General features: G+C 35.4%; 1 protein-coding gene across 6 annotated transcripts in view; it reads left to right on the forward strand.

Moving 5' to 3' along the window:
* Nucleotides 1–20,194, forward strand: part of LOC127436792 (synaptotagmin-1-like) — a 316,083-nt gene extending 295,889 nt beyond the window's left edge. For all 6 annotated transcript variants that reach the window (XM_051691178.1, XM_051691179.1, XM_051691177.1 and 3 more), the window contains 4 exons: nt 1,859–2,026; nt 4,223–4,340; nt 12,216–12,349; nt 16,047–20,194. In XM_051691178.1, the coding sequence (XP_051547138.1) occupies nt 1,859–2,026; nt 4,223–4,340; nt 12,216–12,349; nt 16,047–16,256 (630 nt within the window). In that variant the 3' untranslated portion in view covers nt 16,257–20,194. The remainder of the gene's footprint in view (nt 1–1,858; nt 2,027–4,222; nt 4,341–12,215; nt 12,350–16,046) is intronic.
* The last annotated feature ends 263 nt before the right edge of the window (nt 20,195–20,457 follow it).

A 20,457-nucleotide genomic window follows, 5' to 3' on the forward strand; every position in this document is an offset into this window, starting at 1 on the left:
GGATTTTAATGATGGACTGGAAGGGCCATTTAAGGGCATTCCACGACATATCCCTGAACCAGATTTTGGACAACTTGGATGTATCCTTGGTGTTATTGTCTTGCTGGAAAGTCCAGTGATCACCGAGCTTCAATTTGCACACTGAAGGCATCACATTTTTCATGCCAAAATGGCCTGATACCTGAAAGAATCCATGGTGTCAGTCACATAGTCAGGATAGCCGTTTCCTGCAGCCACAAAACACCCCTTTAACAGGACTGACCCACCTCCATGGTTGACTGTGGGGATGGTGTCATTCTTGCCATCACCTTTTCATCTTACTCCAGACGTACTGCTGACCCATGTGTCTAAAACTCATTTTCAGTTTAGTGTCATACCTCTATAAAACCTTCTTCCAGGACTCCACAGGTCTTTCCTAATTACTTCTTGAATATTCAGTCAACTGGAGTCAACATTTCCCTTGGTGAAGTTTTGCTTTCTTCCACACCCCAAGAAGGTTGCTGTTGTACCATATTTAAAAAATTTATGAATGGTGCTGACAACTTTGTCTATTGGAAATTGAAGTGCCTTGGAAATGTACTTTTAGCCATGACCTTTCTTGTGTAATGAAATAATCTCCTCTATTAGCTTTTGAGACAGCTTATTTTTAATTGCATTTTTTGCATAGAAATACATTTTTGCTTACAACGCTAAACTTAAATTTTAAAACTCAAAAAAGTGCCATTGCAGATTGATGACTTAATTTTGTTTTAAAACAATTACTTGTGTAGCTTTACATATTTAAGAAACAGCTACATGCAATAGGGGTTGAATAATTATGACATGGCTGTATTTAAAAAAAAATCCTGCTATTTAGAAATATTAGGTTATATATTCATACTGACTTTGAATGTGTCACTCAACTGATATAGATGTAAAGTTAAAAAATTCTGGGTTATCAGAAAAGCTTACCTTTGTAAATTCTTACTGTCTTGGGGGGGTTGAATAATTTCGATTGCAACTGTAAGTAAACTGGGGGTGGGGAGCCCCTTGGGTGCAGTTTATTGACCGGGCCCCTTGGTGGCTTGGGGGCCCTAAATGGCCACTTATACCGCTTATTAGAAATGGCCCTCTAAACAAGACCGTTTCTGGCATGAGGCATTAGAATAAAAACATGCAAACTGGCTCCTGCAGGTGTCAATTATCTGAAAACGTAAATAATTTCTATTATGAATGTACGTTCGAGTTAGTAAAGCTTATCAGACGTCATGTTGTTGGCAAGACCTTTTTTCTGTAATTACCACAGTCAGATCTCTAAGACGCTAAGTGTTCTATTAAATTGCTAAGTGAAGTGTTGAATTCTTGAAAGAATTGCAAATATATAACTAAGCCAGCCAAGGGAGGTCAAGGACTGTTTTCTTGTTTGTTTCTTGTCTAGCCCAGCATAATTTCAGCTATGACATGGTACCTTGAGAACGAGAAATGATCCACACACCAACACTCTGTGAGATAGCCACACAGCTGTGACATGTAATCACAAGTGCCTCCATTATTGAAATGAAGAGACTGGAGAGCTGGTGTGTGTGATAGCGTCAAGGACAAAATAGCAACCCTTGGGTTTTATCTCTTTCCCGGCCAATCAAGCAGTTTGTCATCATGTTGGAACAAGTCCTTCGGGATAATGAGTTTTGTGTGAAAAACAGCTCAATTGGAGGCAATCAAGAATCAAATCTCTCTCCCGCACACACACACACACACACACACACAATAGTCCTATAATTTCATCCCATCATCTAAGCAGTAGATAAGTCTTGTAACTGGAAATGAGAAAGATTAGACTGGTTTGCATTGGAGTAATTTCTCCTCTAATATCCCACAGGTTCCCTACACTGAGTTGGGAGGAAAAACTCTAGTGATGACGGTATATGACTTTGACCGCTTCTCCAAACATGACGCCATTGGAGATGTGAAGGTTACCATGAATAAGGTGGACTTTAGTCATGTGACTGAGGAGTGGAGAGACCTTCAGAGTGCTGAGAAAGAAGAGGTAAGAACAAACATCCATGGACTGCAATAATCTGTTCCAGGTCCAAATGTATTAGATTAAATATCAGCTTTTACAATGAGTTTTCCTTCTTTATTGCCTGACCATCTTGAGCACAATGTATTTAAGAAAAAAGGCTGAAAGTGGGTAGTAGTAGGGTTTTTTTATTCTTCCAAGTAACTAGAATCCTTTGAATCTGTTCACCAAACTCATTCAGATTCGTTCACTGATTCGTCCATTGATTGATTAACTGACCTTCCCTGTAGTCAACGTCGTTGCACCATTAGGTGGTGACCAGTGACTGACTTTTCACTTATAGGGATAGTTCATCTGATTTGTTAATTCAGATTAGTTCACTGATTCATTAACTGGTTCATTGACTGATTCATTCAGTGACCTTTCCTGTAGTCCACATTGTTACACCAGTAGGTGGTGACCAGTGATTGACATTTCGCTTAAAGGGAGAGTTCACTCCCCAAAACAAATCAGATACATTCATTCAGATTTGTTTACTGATTCGTTCAATTTTTGTTCATTGATTCATTAATTGATTCAATGAACAGTGACATGCTTTTCACTTTAAGAGTAAATTTTGTCTTTATTTTCTCACCCTTTATTTTGTTCTGAACCTGTATGACTAAATCTATCATTCTTCTGTGAAACACAAAATATTAGTCTCAGTCACCGTTCACTTTCATTTTATGGGGAAATAAATCCATCCTCAGGATGTCAGTCCTTAACATTTTGCCCAACATAATTTTATGTGATCCACAGAAGAAAGAAAGTCAAATGGGTTAAGAAAAACACAAGAGTGAGTAAATGATGACAGACTTTTCATATTTTATTACATATTTGAGTTACTTATTTCAACTAAACCTTTAAAAGATTAAATAAACATGTCATTCATGACCTAAACAAGTTTGTTGTTCACTTTTATTCATAGAATTTATATATTTCTGACAAATGATTTTAATATTTTCTCAGAATGGTACAACATATATTGTAAAGGTCGTACACAATGAGAAAACAACATCAATTAGCAGGAGTTGAATGGAAATTTCGTTCACTGTAAAGGTGAAAGACTTGAGGGCTCTCCATCTTCACTGGAAATGTCAGTTAATCAGCTGGGCAATGCCATGTTTTTATTAATAAAAAGTGTGACTTTCCAAGCAGTGGTTTGGGAGATTCAATTTTCATGGTAAATGTCATGGAATATAGCATTTAAACTACCGTTTCTATGGGAACCTTGTTTTTACGCAACGGTTCCTTGGTGGAAAGGTTAATTATGATGCTGTCAAATGCCTGCTGAGGACAGGGAGTTGAAGGCTATCTACATATGTTGAAGGTTGCACTTCAAGTTTGCACAGCTGTAACATTATGTGTCTGATGGACTTGTGGAGCACTTCAAGGAACACTCGAGAAAACTGGAGCATATTGACTTTTACCAGAGGACCTCTAGAGTGGTGTCCTGAGGCTGGAACTTGCAGTGCCTGTGAAAAAAAATCAAAAACAAAATGAAAATCGACTGAAAAATGTTATAGCTGTTCACATTTCCATTCAATGGAAGTTCAAATTTACTCTCTAAAAATGGAAGTTCCTCTTTTTTTTTTTCCTCCACAATCAATTATTTCTTCAGGAGAGATTATTCTGTGTGACTAATTGGATGATGCAGTATTGCAGTTGTAAATTTGAACTCAGCAGCTAATTGAGCTTATTTACCTTGTAAGACTCATTTAATTGAGCTATGAAAAGTTTTGTTTACGCAGATGACCTTTTAACTGACAGAAAATTGATTGTGCAGAAAATGGCATGAGCCATTTAAACTGAAGTAAACTGAAATAGCCTTTTCCCCTGCCTGTTGTTTTCTACATGTTGTATGTGTTAAAGTCCATGTTTATGAGAATGGCTCATGAAATATTAGTTAAACCATCATGTGTACATATAAATATGTAAATGTATTTTCAAATTATTTACAAAGTGAATCAGACCCTGCTTCACATATAGAGTTCAAAAGCTGTACTTCTCAGTTCAATCTCTCGTATCAATCTTGTTGAGTGGGCAAAAAGACTGTCAAAAAGAGCTTTTGGATGGAGCAATATTTTGCTAAATTGCTTCAGCCAAAGATGTTCTTTTCTTCAGTTTTTTTGAAGTGCATTTACTAAGCCTTGAAAATGATGTACTTTTCTCTACCACTCACAGCAAGAAAAGCTGGGTGACATCTGTTTCTCTCTGCGGTATGTGCCCACTGCTGGCAAACTGACCGTGGTCATTCTGGAGGCCAAGAACTTGAAGAAGATGGATGTTGGTGGCCTGTCAGGTGAGTCCAGTTTTTGAGTGAAACCATCAACTGGTGTCTTTTTTTTTTTTCATCAGCTCTCTTGTTAATTTATTTGCATGACTTTGCAAGGTGATAAATATGCAGAGACAATGATAAGTAAACAATTCATAGGTTGATGCCTCCAAACTGTAAATACAATTCACACGGCTCTTTGGTGCTTTCAAAAAATTGCTTTTGGTGTGCATCCTGACCAGCCCGACACAGCAACATTGGCTTAAGCAATGGTGCGAGTTTGTGGGAGGGACTATCTTTTTATTTGACCAATGAAAGACAGGAGGAGTTTTCATGGAGACCTGTTTGAAAACATTGTTCATTTTGCAGTCCCGTTTGTTTATGCTAGTTGCGTGGTTCATTACATGTATTGCGGCAGTTCCGAGGTGAAATGTCCAAGGAGTGGCACTGAAAGTGAGTTACATTTTCTCCCAAACAGATGAGGTTTTAAGGTTAATGCTCCATCGAGTTTTATATCAACAAACGACATACCTACCCTAAACCTTAAATCTAAACCTAACTAGTAGTGTTAGAAAAAGAAAATATTTGATGAAAAAAAAAACGCAATGAGCCACATAAAGACCATTTTGCAAAAATGTAGGTATAGTAATGTGATTCTATGAGACCAGGTTGGGTAAAATAAAGTCCCGCCCTACTTTTTATTTCCGGCTGCATATTCAGTTTCACTTGCAAATGCACGTTATGGAAGTTAAATGCATTGCAAATGCCAAAAATGTTGCAGTTTCTCTAAACCTTTTAGTTTGATGCAGTGTGCTTGTTTGCTTGATAAAAACATTATCATATTCTATCTCGGAAAAAATTAAAAATGGAAGCACAACCCTTTCATTTCCTCATAGCGTACCAGGTTATCTGCATGTTAATACAAAGTCTCTTTTAGTATAACTTTCACTACTAAACTCATGTAATGCATATAAAGTCATTCACAGCTGCAAGTCCCAATTGTGATTGTGCCGAGAGCTGCGCTCTATCAAGTGCAGTAATATTCGCCTCTGGTGAATACATAAATACATTTTAACTGTGTAAATTTACAGCTCAGCATTCAGAAATCACTCATCTAAATATCCCCAGCCTTGTCCATCCATCCTCCCCCACCCTCGCTCATTCTCTCGCACCTGGTCGATCTCACACCTGCTGTCAGAGAGGTGGAAAGATCATCAGAACCAGACCCCACCTGCTGGGAGCCAAGACGTCCCAACTTTTACTTCTCATCACTCAAAGAGGGCAGAATGGCTACAGTATAACCATCGCAATCTAGACCAATCCTCTCTCTTTCTCTCTGGTCCATTGGCATTACAGATATAAGGGTGTTTCTTCAACGGTGGGCATGTTTGGCCCTGTGGACTTTTTCACACTCTCACGAGTTTATTTAATTAATTAGTCCACTAATAATGTCCAACAGTGTATCACAGGAGAATTGTTTTTTTTAACATTTTCTGAAACATGAACTTTTTCCCACAGTGTCATTTCAACCACATCTCAAATTATGGAAATGTGGTGAAAATGAAATTATGGTGATGGAAATTACATTTTATACATTTTGGAAGGCCACATTCACACTAATCCATTTTGATTTGAAACTTCCAATTTCAGTTTCCTAACGTCATTGTTTGCCAAAAGGATGCGGTTATGGAGTCTGTTTTTGGTGGAGGATAGCACCATTCCAGTGTGGATGAGAGGCTGATTTCGTAGCTAAGCACACACAATGAAATAATTAAAAAATATCTTCATCTTTTGACAAAATTACAGCTTGATTGGCAGTGACACAGAAAAATACAATGTTTACAGGTAATATTTACCTTGATTTTGGTATATTTTCTTCACTCATCATATGTCTCATATTTCATTTAATTTAATATTAAACATTTATATTTTTATGATGTTCATATTTTAATTTACCCAATTAGGATGAGCTAGGCTTTAGTGACATTGATTATCAGCAATATTAAAGAATGCATGATAATGATTCCCTTATTTTTGTTTCTAGGAGTTCCAAGGGTATTAATAAATAAATTAAACAAAATAATAATTTTTATTCAAAAAGAAAAAATAGTTTTGGACCATTTTCTATTGCGGTACAGTGTTGCCATATGGCAATGTTCAGAGTTGCCATATGGCAATGTCCCCCCCTTTGTTATTTATCTTTGTTATTGCAACTATTTTATGTCAGAAAATCAATAGGGAAAATATTCAACTGTTATAAAATAATGCATACTATACAGGTTAAGATTGAAAGTCTGAGTCTGAGAAGAGGGTTAAAAAAGTTCAAATATGTATATAAAAAGCATTATAAGGTAGCAAAAATTTTATATGACCTTCATGCAACACAAATAAAGAAGTTAAAATCTGTTAGTTTTAACAAAAATCCACCCCTGCATAGCAAACAAGTTGAAGTTCCATTTGTTTACATTAGTTAACATCATTAGTTAACATGAACTAACAATGAACAATACTTTTACAGCATTTATTAATCTTGGTTAATGTTCATTTCATCATATACTAATACATTATTAAAATCTGAAGTTGTATATGTTAACATTAGTTAATGCATTATGAACTAACATGAACAATGAACAATTGCATTTTTATTAACTAACATTAACTAAATTAATAAATGTTCTTTGTTAGTTAATGATACCTAATGCATTAACTAATGTTGTTTTGTTTTGTTTTTCTCCCCTTTTCTCACCAATTTGGCATGCCCAATTCCCAATGCACTCTAGGTCCTCAAGGTGGCGTAGTGACTTGCCTCAATCCGGGTGGCGGAGGATGAATCTCAGTTGCCTCCGCGTCTGAAACCGTCAATCCGTGCATCTTATCACGTGGCTAGTTGAACGTGTTACCGCGGAGACATAGCATGTGTGGAGGCTTCACGCTATTCTCCGCGGCATCCACGCACAACTCACCACGCACCCCACCGAGAGCGAGAACCACATTATAGCGACCACGAGGAGGTTACTCCATGTAACTCTACCCTCCCTAGCAACTGGGCCAATTTGGTTGCTTAGGAGACCTGGCTGGAGTCACTCAGCATGCTCTGGATTCAAACTCGTGACTCCAGGGGTGGTAGTCAGCATCTTTACTTGCTGAGCTACCCAGGCCTCCCTTGCATTAACTAATGTTACAAATGGAACCTTATTGTAAAGTGTTACCCATGTTTTATAAGGTACTACACGCAATTCAAAAATTAACAGTGTTAACAGCTCAATTTAGAGGTTTGTGTTTGGAGGACTATAGTTTCCACTATGTGATAACTACAGCCTCCAAACCTCCTATCACACATAATCATTGGGCCTGTTGGATTGAAATCCGTGTGAAAATTGTGCAGTTAAGACTGCATTTACTGTCATCAACTGAGATTTTGCCAGACTCCAATGGTTTGTATTGCGAAAGGAACCTTTTTTGACCAAATCCTCAAAGTTCCCATTGATTTTACTAGAAAAAAAATTCTGTCCCTGCTTTTCCCTGATTTTGTCCTTGTTTTTCTTCTCATTCCAAGTCTATGGAAATGGCTCAGATTTAATTGTTGTTATGTAGGAGTAGTTTTCCCAGAGGAGTCACTTCAGAGCATGTCCAAAGAGCTGTCACATGATTGGAAACAATAGGCTCGCATGGATCATGCCAATAATTAGTGACTGTTTCCATTGTGATTCAGCTACAGGGAGGACGACTCATCGGAACACTATAATTTATCCTTTTCTCCGCTCAAACCCTGTTTACCCTGCCTAATCACACAAGACATGGTTGTTTCAACTAAAATGAATGTAATTTGAGTTCATTCCAAAGAGTACTGCTTACCATTCCCTGTATTCTGCCTCACTATTATTTTACAGCTTTATTTTTGATTTAGGCATTGATTACTGAAGATTATTTATTGAATATGGATACATACAGTGGCCTCAGAAAGTATTTGGACACGTAAGCCACACTTACAAATGAATGAAATCCATTGAGTATATCAAACCAAGTGTCATTTATTTTATAGAGAGAAAGCAAAAGTATGCTAAATATTTTAGGTTTGTTTGTGGTTTGTTGGGTTTAAATGATAAAGCAATAGATATAAATGATAGCAAAAGATATACTATTCACTATGAATGTGTGAACTTGAAGAAAACCAGTTGGTTAAAAGCCATTGCAAAAATGGCTCAGAAAATGAAATGTATTTCTGAGGACAGGTCTAGCATCATTTATGCACAGATGGTTTGATTTATTTATTTTAATGCAATGACATTCCTGTATTTGTAAGTGTTTCTCAAGTATCTTGATTTGTGTAGGGGCTACTGTATGTATGAAAGACTGTTAATTTTATTTGTAAATTTATTCAAACATACTACCTCTCTCAAGCACATTAATTGTGTCTCAGTGGTTAAAAACACTTGCTCTGAACCATTTGAGATATAGCTGGTCTTCGATCAGCGTTACCTCACCTATTTGAAAATCTACAGCTCAAACAAGATTTTCTCCTTGAAAACAAATAGCTTATGGCAGTCCACCACTAAGAGACACCTATAGTATGTGTCAGTAGACCATACGTTGACTGCATGCCTACATGGTGAAGCCAATGAAAACATAGCACATCAGAGGCAAGGGTCAATTTTATTTTCACTGCCTGTTCCTTGAACCATAACGCTCTGGCTTGGCTTCTGTTTATGTGTAGATAACCACAGATGTCCTGAATAACTGGTCCAAAGCACCACCATTAATAGTGTTAGGGCTGCTGAAGTTCTGTTTAAGTTCAGCATCATAAATAGCTGAGGTCCATGTTTACATATTATTAAAAGTGGATGAACGGTCAGCCAAAGTTTTTTAAATTGTGCAGTTTTACTGTTAGTTCAATAGGAGGTGCTATGCTGTTTCATTATAGAGAAAACTACTGTTGCATCTAGTCATTTAGTATGAATTAAAAGCATCAGCATGCATTCCATATATGATGTGACTATTAGACTAAGAAGCTTCCTGGTTGAATAAGTAAAATATGACTTGTGAAAGTAGAATGTTTTAATAATAGCTCTAATTGAACTACATTGTGTGTGTCCAGCTCCATACTTTGGAGTTTTGTTCTTTAAAAACACATTTAAAATAGATTCTGTGTCAGCTAGAACCACAGGTTCCATTCAAAAGGCCTTTAAGTTACAGGTTATACTAAGGTACAATGTTCACACCTCATACAAAACATTCCTGATGAGTCGTTTGTTATTTACACAGGTTACGATCACACACCAGTACTCACATGATATTATTACCCGATGAATATCTATAATATTAAATACATAAAATATATTATTTTGTTATTATTATTATTAATAAAAACAATAATAATATAAATATGTTTTAAGCGACTCAAGAGCAAAAATATAAGCATGATTTTTATTTGTATTTTTCTGCATGGCAGCCAATATGAGTAATTAATAGAAATAATTTTTTCATTCTTGGGGTGATATATTGTTTTAAATGCTACCTTAAAGGAATATTCCGGGTTCAGTACAAGTTAAGCTTGGTTGACAGCATTTATGGCACATTACTGATTACCACAAAAATTTATTTTGACTTGTCCCTCCTTTTAGTTAAAAAAAGCTAAAATCTGTGTTTTAGTGAGACACATACAATGGAAGTAAATGTCGCCAATCTGTAAACGTTAAAATACTCACAGTTTCGAAAGTATAGCCACAAGATGTAAACAATATGCATGTTAACATGATTTTAGTGTGATAAAAATCACTTACTAACCTTTTCTGTGTAAAGTTATAGCCAATTTTACAACTTTGTTGCCATGACGATGTAATGTCAACAAACCCCAGTGTTTAACCATTTTACAGCTCAAATAATACATGAGTTTTAAAAGAAGAATTAATGTAAGTGCTTTTATAAAATTTTAAGCTTCACATTTCTGCCTTTAAACCCTTGATTTTTGCTTATTTTTAAATAAAAGGAGGGACGAGTCGAAATTGTTTTTTATGGTATTCAACATTATGCCACAAATGCTGTCGATTGAGCTTAACTTGTACTGAACCCGGAATATTCCTTTACGTTAATAAATGCTTTTATTATAATGCAGGAAGTATACTACTTTACTACTAAAATATGTATTATAATTTCAGAATTAAGACATTTGTATTTTATTTGTATTTTATTGATTTTTTGCACATGCACACAGCAAATGATGTTGAAGAATTAAGTTGTCTGCTGATCTAGAGTCAGCTTTTCCCATCTCAGTAATAGTTAAGATTTGTATTTAGATTGAGAAAACTAATCCTAGATCGGGAGCAGCAATAAGAAGCAGTGGATTGAGTTGGATACTTTCACCATGAATTTAATTAATCTCATAAATTGCCACTTATAAGTTACAGTATACGTTAAGGGTAACACTTTTAAAAAAGCTTGCATTCATTAACATTAGTTAATGCATTAGGTATCATGAACAAACAATTAGCAATACATTACTAATCTTTGTTAATGTTAGTTAATAAAAATACAGTTGTTCATTGTTAGTTCATTTTAGTTCATAGAGCATTAGCTAATGCTAACAAATAGAACTTTAAATTTAAAAATGTATTAATATGTGTTGAAATGAACATTAACTAAGATTAATAAATGCTGTAAAAGTATTATTCATTGTTAGTTCCTATTAACTAATGTTGTTAACTAATGTTAACAAATGGAATCTTATTGTAAAGTGTTACCATAAGTCATATACTATACCAGTCACAAAGTTCCCTTTTTAAATTTATGTTTATTATTTTGCACATTTTAGAATAATAGTAAAGTCATAAACACTAACAAAACACAGATGGAAGAATGGGCATTATGTCTCCAGTGGTTTAATCGATTTGATTTTGATTTAAAAAATGTATTAATATATGATGATAATTAACATTAACCAAGATTTTAAAATGCTGTTAAAGTATTGTTCATTTTGACTAATGTTGTTTACTAATGTTACTAATGGAACCTTATTGTAAAGTGTTACCATACATTTTATAAACTAATTTTATGCAGATAAGCCTACAGTCATGAAAAACATAAATTTAGTCAAGTGTGTGCAAACATTTGACTGGTTGTGTCTCTGCTTATGAGTCCAGAGTTGTAAGATCTACATTCAGAAATGGCATACCAGAAATTTTGTGCTGCCCTCCTGCTAATATGGTACTATATGTGTGCAAACTTCACCATGCCTCCACTGGCTTTTTCTCTCACGTTCAGTCTATGGAATGTGCTACTCTGGCTCTTTTTGTTGGTAAAGAGTATTTAGATCAGTTGAAAAACAAAAAAATGCCAGAGCTTTTTGAAATCCTTCTTGGAGCTGAGCAGAGAAGGTTATAGTGACAGAAAGAGACATATATAAATACAGGGGAACAGAGTGACAGAATAGAGTGAATTGAAATGGCATGTTGGATAAAGAGTGGTTCTGGAACATTGTAAAATCTTTTCGATTCAACCATTGTTCACTTCAATAACTGCTACCATATCCATTTTATTGAAAGGCTCAGGAAGGCACATTACATGTCTTATCACCCCTCTTTACAGTCACAGCATAACACAATAAATAAATGTTCTCTCCCTTTCAGAAAATGGAAGGCATATTGACAAGAAATCAGATATTTTTGTGATATTTCAACCTTTATTTGTATTGTGAGGTTTCAATCAAAAAGCTATTCTGAGAAGCTGAGCCAATGTTGCAATGTCCGGCTGATCGGGATCTTTTCGGGGAAATAAACCAACAATGGCTTACTAATAGTTGTTTCTGCATATTAAGCTGGAATAGGTGCTTAACATCGAAAATAAATAACACTTCACCTTTTACTAAAGTGATTTCTCATGCTACGTCCTGTTACCATGTTTTGCCAGATCCCTACGTGAAAATCCACCTGATGCAAAACGGCAAGCGGTTGAAGAAGAAGAAGACGACAATCAAAAAGAACACCCTCAACCCTTACTACAACGAGTCTTTCAGTTTCGAAGTGCCATTTGAACAAATCCAGGTAATGAACTTGCAACTGTCTTTATTTGATTGAATCTCAATCTCCGTTTTGAATTCAAAGACCAGAGAGGCCTACCTCCATATTCTGACAAAGCAGCACACGTTTCTCAAAGCAGCTATCCCAAACTAACTGTCCCTCGCTCAATGTATATCCCTCAGTTTTTCATAATATGGCAAATTAGCTCTGGCTCTCAAGAACAATGGCCCCTTACCTATTCTCATTGGTCAGTGAAATACAACCAGTGAGGTAAAGACATTAATTCTTATTGTCTGCTTGCGTTCCATGCTCTGGGCTGATTGGGCACTAAGCAAGCTGAGAGGGAACAATTGACCCCAAACTCGCACCAACCAGTTGTGTACTCTCAGTCAATTTACCATAGTTGTCTGGACCTCTTTGATGGCACCCGCTGGCCTTTCTTTGGTATCTGTCAGCTCACTCTTCAAAGGCCCACAGCGTTTCAGATTAACAGGCCCTTGAAGAGACTCTCACACTGAGATAATTGTCCTGGTATTTTGAAAAAAGGTTGGTGGCTTGAACTGCTTTGTCACTGTGTATTTTTGATCATTTTGAAACAATGTTGCTCCAGCAAAATATCATCATGTCAAATATATATATATATATATATATATATATACAGTGGTGGCCAAAAATATTGGCACCCTTGGTAAATATGAGCATAGAAGGCTGTGAAAAGAAATCTGCGTTATCCTTTTGATCTTTCATTCAAAAAATTCACAAAAATGTAACCTTTAATTGAAGTAAAACAATTGAAAGACGGGAAATATCTCATTATTAAATACATATTTTTCTCCAAAACACGTTGGCCACAATTATTGGCACCCCTAGAAATTCTTATGAGTAAAATATATCTGAAGTATATTCCCATTCATATTTTAAATTTTTTAGTGCACCAGGGTGACTAGGAACATGAAATTTTTCAGGCATGTCTTCCGTTTCACAGGGGTATAAATATGAGGTAACACACACAGGTCAAATTCCCTTAATGATCAATCACAGTGGGTTAGACTAAAGACTATAGTTCTGATGTGCTGCAAAAGGTTGAGCTTCACAAAATGGGAAGTGGCTATAAGAAAATAGCCAAAGCATTGAAAATGCCCATTTCCACCATCAGGGCAATAATTAACAAGTTCCAATCAACTGGAGATCTTAAGATCGGCCTGGAAAGGGACGTGTGTCTATATTGTCTCCACGCACAGTGCGGAGGTTGGTTCAAGTGGCCAAAGAATCTCCCAGGATCACAGCTGGAGAATTGCAGAAATTAGTTTGGTTTTGGGGTCAGAAGTCTCAAAAAAAAATAAAAATATCAGACATCACCTACATCACCACAAGTTGTTTGGGATAATATTAATAAAATTAATATTGTGGGGCAGTTTTTCTACCAGAGGTCCTGGATATCTTGTTTGGATACATGGCATCACGGACTCTATCAAATACCAACAGATAAAAAATCAACACATGGCTGCCTCTGCCAGAAAGCTTACAATGGACCCTGGTTGGAATTTCCAGCGGGACAATGATCCAAAACGAACATCAAAATCAACACAAAAATGGTTCACTGACCACAAAATCAAGGTTCTGCTATGGCCATCCCAGTCTCCTGATCTGTAGAGATTCTGTATGGAGGAATGGTCTCCGATCCCTTACCAGGTGTTCTCCAACCTCATTAGGCATTATAAGGGAAGACTCAGAGCTGTTATCTTGGCAAAGGGAGGTTGCAAAAATTATTGAATAAAAGGGTGTCTATAATTATGGCCAATGATTTTTGGAGAAAAATATTTATTTAATAATGAGATATTTCCCCTGTTTCAATTGTTTTACTTCAATTAAAGGTTAGATGTTTGTGATTTTGTTTAATGAAAGATCAAAAAAATTTCACAGTCTTCTTTGCTCATATTTACCAAAGGTGCCAATATTGTTGGCCACCACTATATATATATATATATATATATATATATATATATATATATATATATATATATATATATATATATATATATATATGAGTACACTTGCAATGGGGTCTATTGGGCAAGACATTGTACCAGGATAAATTTAAAGGCAAAGCAAGACACGGAAAGTCTATTTATATAGCACATTTCATACGCAATGGCAATTCAAATGGCTTTACATAAAAATGATTAAGAAAATACAAGATAAAATACATTTTAACAACAAATAAGAATAAAAATTAATAAAATAAGTTTTAAAAAAGTACAAATTAATAAAATGAATAAAAAACAAAAGAATACAGAAATAAAATGATGCAGTGCAATCAGTAAGTGCAGCACAGTGCTCAGTGAATACATGCTCAGTTAAGAAGATAAAAAAATATATATATACAGTATTTAGTATATTAGTATAGCTACAAGACTTAAACATATGTGTGAACATGACATTAGTGTGATAAAATCACTGCTAACCTTGTCTTTTCCAGGTTATTCGCAATCTTTCTGTCATGACTATGTAAAACCGGTTCACACAGTAACTTTCAAACAATAAACCCAAGGACACAAGAAAAGCACTTTTCACATAGGGGAAAACACACCCACATGAATTACATTTGTATACAATAAATATATCCACATATAACATTAGTTTCATCACTAAAAGAACAATTTAGAAAACGTTTTTAAAGCTCAATAATACACATTCGGAACTTACATTCATTATACATTTTTACACAGTTTTTTATTTGTCAAAATGTTTGTCTTTTGACTAAAATGACCTTTAAATTGAGTCAATATTTCATCATGTCATATTCATAAACTGTAGTCAGTTTTAATGGCATAGAATTTTAGTAGACAAAACCCACATATTTTACTTGACGATAATGTTGTATAATGTATCAAATTTATCATAATGTTAAAACGTATCAGACTGTAAAAATTAAAATGTGTGTATATATATATATATATATATATATATATATATATATATATATATATATATATATACTGTATACATAGTTTTATATGTAAGATTAAACAACATGAGAAAACCTTGAGTTCCTGAAATAATCACATAATGAAAATATTGTTACTCTGATGTGAATTCCTAAAGTTTAGACAGTTTAGGATATTGCGTTACTTTTTAATGAACTGGTGTACTACAATGCAAGTTACTCATTCTGACTAGAGTGTACTGTAACTTCAACAAGTTAACCTGTTCATTCAACTTGTATTATTATGTTTATTTTGTGGATTTAGATAATTAAAGTTGCATAGGATGCATTTGAGTTAGCTAATTAACCCATTAGTTTAGTTCTTTGTACAGTTCTGTTCGCTCAGCTCAACTATGACTGTTTTTTATTTTTATTTAAATGTTTTTATTTTTTTATTTAAAAACTCTCATCTTCATTTTCTTGACAAAAGAAAAAGAAAACCTTCGTCTATGAACATTTTTGTCATTATTAATTTTTATTGATGCTATTAACACTGCACCCATTTTAGTATGGAGAAATGTAAGCACTTAAAAATATGAGCATTTCTGTTCCTATTTCTACTTTTAAGTACATGTGATTTGTACATATGTGTTTATACACTGAGGGACAAGTCAAAATTATTGCATGAGGTTACTGAAAGCACACCATACAGATGTACTTTTTGTACGATTTGTACAGAATACCAATGTTTTAGAGTTTCATTCTATAATTGTGTCTGTTTTTTGTCTATTACAGAAAGTTCAAGTTGTTATAACTGTTCTGGACTATGACAAGATTGGCAAGAACGATGCCATTGGCAAAGTGTTTGTGGGCTTGAACAGCACAGGCACTGAGATCCGTCATTGGTCAGATATGCTGGCCAACCCGAGGAGACCCATCGCCCAGTGGCATGTGCTCAAGCCAGAGGAGGAAGTGGATGCCCAACTGGCTGCTCAGAAAAAATAGAGCATCCCCATGAACCCCCCCCACACCCACCCATGTAGTGCTCTTTACCCCGTGCGTGTAAATACCTCAGTGAAATAAGGATTCATGCACCCTCACTCCTAATTTTGTGTCTAACAAAACCTTCTTGGTACTTTGAGCACCGCACCCCACCCCTTCAAGATGTTGTGTTGTTACGTCGGATTCGAACCCCTCCTTTCATCGATAAACTTTCTCTGTCGTTTTTTTGTTTCATCTCCATCCATGACCTTAAAAATCCCCAACCAAATGCCCCCATATTTTAAGCAATATGATCTGTATAGATAGCGCATGACTGGAGGAATTTATTGTACAACAGGTGTATATATCAGTATGCAGACAAAAATGATTTCTAGTTTATGTGTTTGTATGTTGTTACCTGTTTCCTAATCTGTGTATATCTTGATGTTTTTAATAAGATGTTCTATTTTAAATTATGTAAATGCAGACATAGAAGAGCCAATATTATATATAACGGGATTTAAGAATTTTAAGAATTTTACCTTATTACATTCCACTAAAATATATATACACAATATATCTATATATACAAATATTTAAGAGTTAACGAATTCCAACCTGCAAGATGCTAGTGGAGGTAAACTCACATCGTAAAGGACGGTTTTGCGCTTCATGTTTACTTAAAAACACACAGATATAACATTCACATACAATACACACAAAACACTAAGGCCATTAACTAATATGGTTTCATGATATAAATATAATATGCTGCTGGAAATTCTAGAAGCACATGATTTCGTAATAACGTTTTTTGTACTAATTTATGAAGATGAGGACCTGTACACTTTGCTTGAACCACTATATTCGAAAGAATTCTTACTTGACAGAAACCAATCAGCCTTTTTTTCCCACATGGTGATGCTGTTAACTTTTAGGAAAGCAGGTCCCCAGTTTGCTTCTTTCTTTAAACAATATTTGCTTTCTTTTATCTTCCCAAATCCAATTCATCTCCTTCACAAAATTGGAAATTGACAATTTACGGTACAGTCACAAGCTGTAGCCATTGCATTCCTTGAAGCTTGATTAACAATAATTTGTGAACTGCTTTCTTTCAACAGTCCTGTTGTTGGATTTGTTTTGTTGAGGAATTACAGTTCAGCCTCCAAAAAATAGAACCAGGAGTTTTGACTCTAGCTTTAAGACAACTATTTTCTAGATTAAGTCAACGTCTTAATATTTTTGGTAACTGCATGATTTTTTTTACGATCTTTGCTAAAGGCTGGGCAATGGGGGAGGGAGTTCTACTTACACCGGGGCGTCTGTTTCAAAAGACTCCCAAATGCCTTCAATTAAAAGGTAATCAGAGGTTGAGGGATCGTCACATTTGAAGTGAAACTTAAAAAGTGGTCAGTCCTGTACTATACAATGTTGACTGGAGAAGAGGCAAGCTTTTAAACACTGCCATTTTTTCAGGGAGGTACGAAATGTACATGACCGCTCCCTACATGCACACTCCTCTTAGATAGTGGTTGTAGCTTTGGTTCATTGAGGAACAATGTATTTTTGGCCACAATGGTGCCCTAAACAGCAGTCTTTGCTTTCTGTTGCCTTTTCACAGTGACAATAGAGTTAGCCATGCATAACTGCCAATCCTTTTTCCCTGTGGCTACTGTTTTGCACTGTACCATCTCTGAAAAAGACAATTGTGTGTCAAGAAACTGCGATAATGTTGACTTAGTTTCATTTAGGACAACGGGTTGGAAAATGAGCAAGAGCTCAGCTTGCACAGTCTATTCAATCAAAACCACATGAAAGCACCAATGCTAATGTCTCGGCCAAGCATTAGCATTAGCGAATCCTTTAACAATAACCGTAAAAGTTAATGGTCTGCACAGGTGATTACATTACATACTAATGTCCTTTACTACGGGTCTAACAGGAGAGTGAATCGAAGTTTAGTCCATTAAAACCATGCGTTCTCTTGGGGGAACCTCTTGCGTACACTAGATGCTAGCTTCGGGAGGACTTTCTAAGTGTTTTCAATGTTACTGTGTAGGTGATAGCACTGTTACTTAAAAACAAAAGAAGAAAAAAAGCTATTTGTCATACCATAGGAGTCTTTAGGGACTGCTTTGTATATCACTGTGACTGCGGTGTGTGCTTAGTGTTGTAGTTTTCAGTAGGTAGAGGCCATCTTGTACTATAGTGATGTTGTGCTCCGATTCCCCTATTACATGCAAAGAGCATGAAAGTGTGTGAGTGAGAACACATGTCGAGCATCGTCAGTTTCTAATAAGCGTTGACCACCGGGATGTCAGATGGAGCTATTCCCGAACGAGGTGAGAAGACTCCAAGCGCACGAGGGTCAATTCACACAGCATTTTGTTGAGCACTGTGCAATACTTGTAAGTTCATTTCCTTGTATTGAAATGGGTGGTATCGCCCAATGGGGGACAAAAAAGAAAAAAAAATGAAACCCTTTACAGTGAAATGTATTCCATGACCATAGTTCAGTAAGGTCACAGCACATGTACATTGTGTGTGGATTGGAGCTCAACATTTGTAAACCTGTTAGGGATTCCTCCATTTTTTCCCATTGAGTTTTCCTGCACACAGAACTGACCAAACATTAGGGTAATCATATAGGAAGTACCCTAAATGTGATATAATTTCTCTCTCTCTCTCTCTCTCTCTCTCTCTCTCTCTCTCTCTCTCTCTCTCTCTCTCTCTATATATATATATATATACACACACACACACAAATAAAACCTTTCCCCTCCCAAATAGGTGTATATATATTTTTATATTTCTCCTGATATAATTTCCTCATTATTGAAATCACCATGGATATAAAAGAATTGTATCGATCTGTTGTACTTTTAATATGATAGGCTGTACCATTTTGTTATCGCTGTTATGATTCCATCATGACTATTTGGTTATTGTTCCTTTAAGGCCCTATTGAACACCATTTTATATTTATTATGGAATTCAGAATGTATAGTATGGACTGTGTGTTTCGTTTTTACTTTTTATTGTGGGACCAAGTATAGTTAGCACTTTCATTTCAATGTTGCAATAAATATTGATTCATGTGTTCTTTTCATAGCTGAATATGATTTCTTACCCTGACGGAGAGATCTAACAGAGAGAAAAGCTCCTTTTAAACATATAATCGCAACTGTAGGTACAAATTATTACTCAACTAAGACAAATCCTATGTTACCTTATGTACTCTCATTTATAACAATATCTACGATAATATAGATTGTTTATAAAACAAGGATAAAAACACAGAGAGTGATAAACATGTTAGAATCTTGATTACAGTATGACATATTTCATACGGCAAAGGGGTGTGATTGTAATTTAATGTGTCTACATGATAAATCGAGTGTAGAACTGGATGTACAGTAAAAGACAGCATTGCCTTTTGCACTAGAGATTTGTAAAGTAGAATGAAAAGCCATTTCTAGACCTGCAAAGCAATGCTATCTTTTTCTAAAACCTACCAAAGCACGCAAACAGCTCTGACAACTGCACCCGACGACTACCACTAAAAAATCCCAATTGCTCAGTGTGTAACAAACAAGACTCTGATACTCCACAATGACAAAAAAGCCACACTTAACCTTTCAAGAAAAAGCTGTGTAAAGAATTAGAATCTGATGCTGTAGGAAGATCCTAGTTGCCTTTGTGTATATCAACTGCCTGCTTGAGTATTTTTGTGTGTGGAAATTTTCTCTGTAATCTTGTAGAACTGTTCGGGGTGTGTTTTCTGCCATACTGCTGGCCCCAGTGGCAAGCTGACAGTTATATTGCTGTGTATACATTCATTTTGATGAGGTGTTTAACAATTTCATTTCACTTTGTGTAGTGATTCACTCTGTGGAGTTTCTGACTGTTGTTATATAACTTCATCTACACAAATGTTCAATAAAAATGTTTTATTTCCTGTTGATACAGAACTTTCTCAAGAGCTTTTTTTTTTTTCTGCAGTGACCATTATTCCACTTTTTGAATATTAAATTGGACTCAAAATGGTGATTTGGGGATCATTTGCACCATGTACTTTTGCAAAACATCACAGAACTGTGTTGGATGTAATCTGATTACAAAGTAATTAGTTATTGAAATAAAATTACTTTTTAGTCATAAGTAGTGTCTCATTGCATTTTAAATTCTCATAATCAGATTACAGTTACTGTCTTACAATTTAAGA

Source organism: Myxocyprinus asiaticus, chromosome 47 (genome assembly GCF_019703515.2).
Source record: "Myxocyprinus asiaticus isolate MX2 ecotype Aquarium Trade chromosome 47, UBuf_Myxa_2, whole genome shotgun sequence".
NCBI lineage: Eukaryota > Metazoa > Chordata > Actinopteri > Cypriniformes > Catostomidae > Myxocyprinus > Myxocyprinus asiaticus.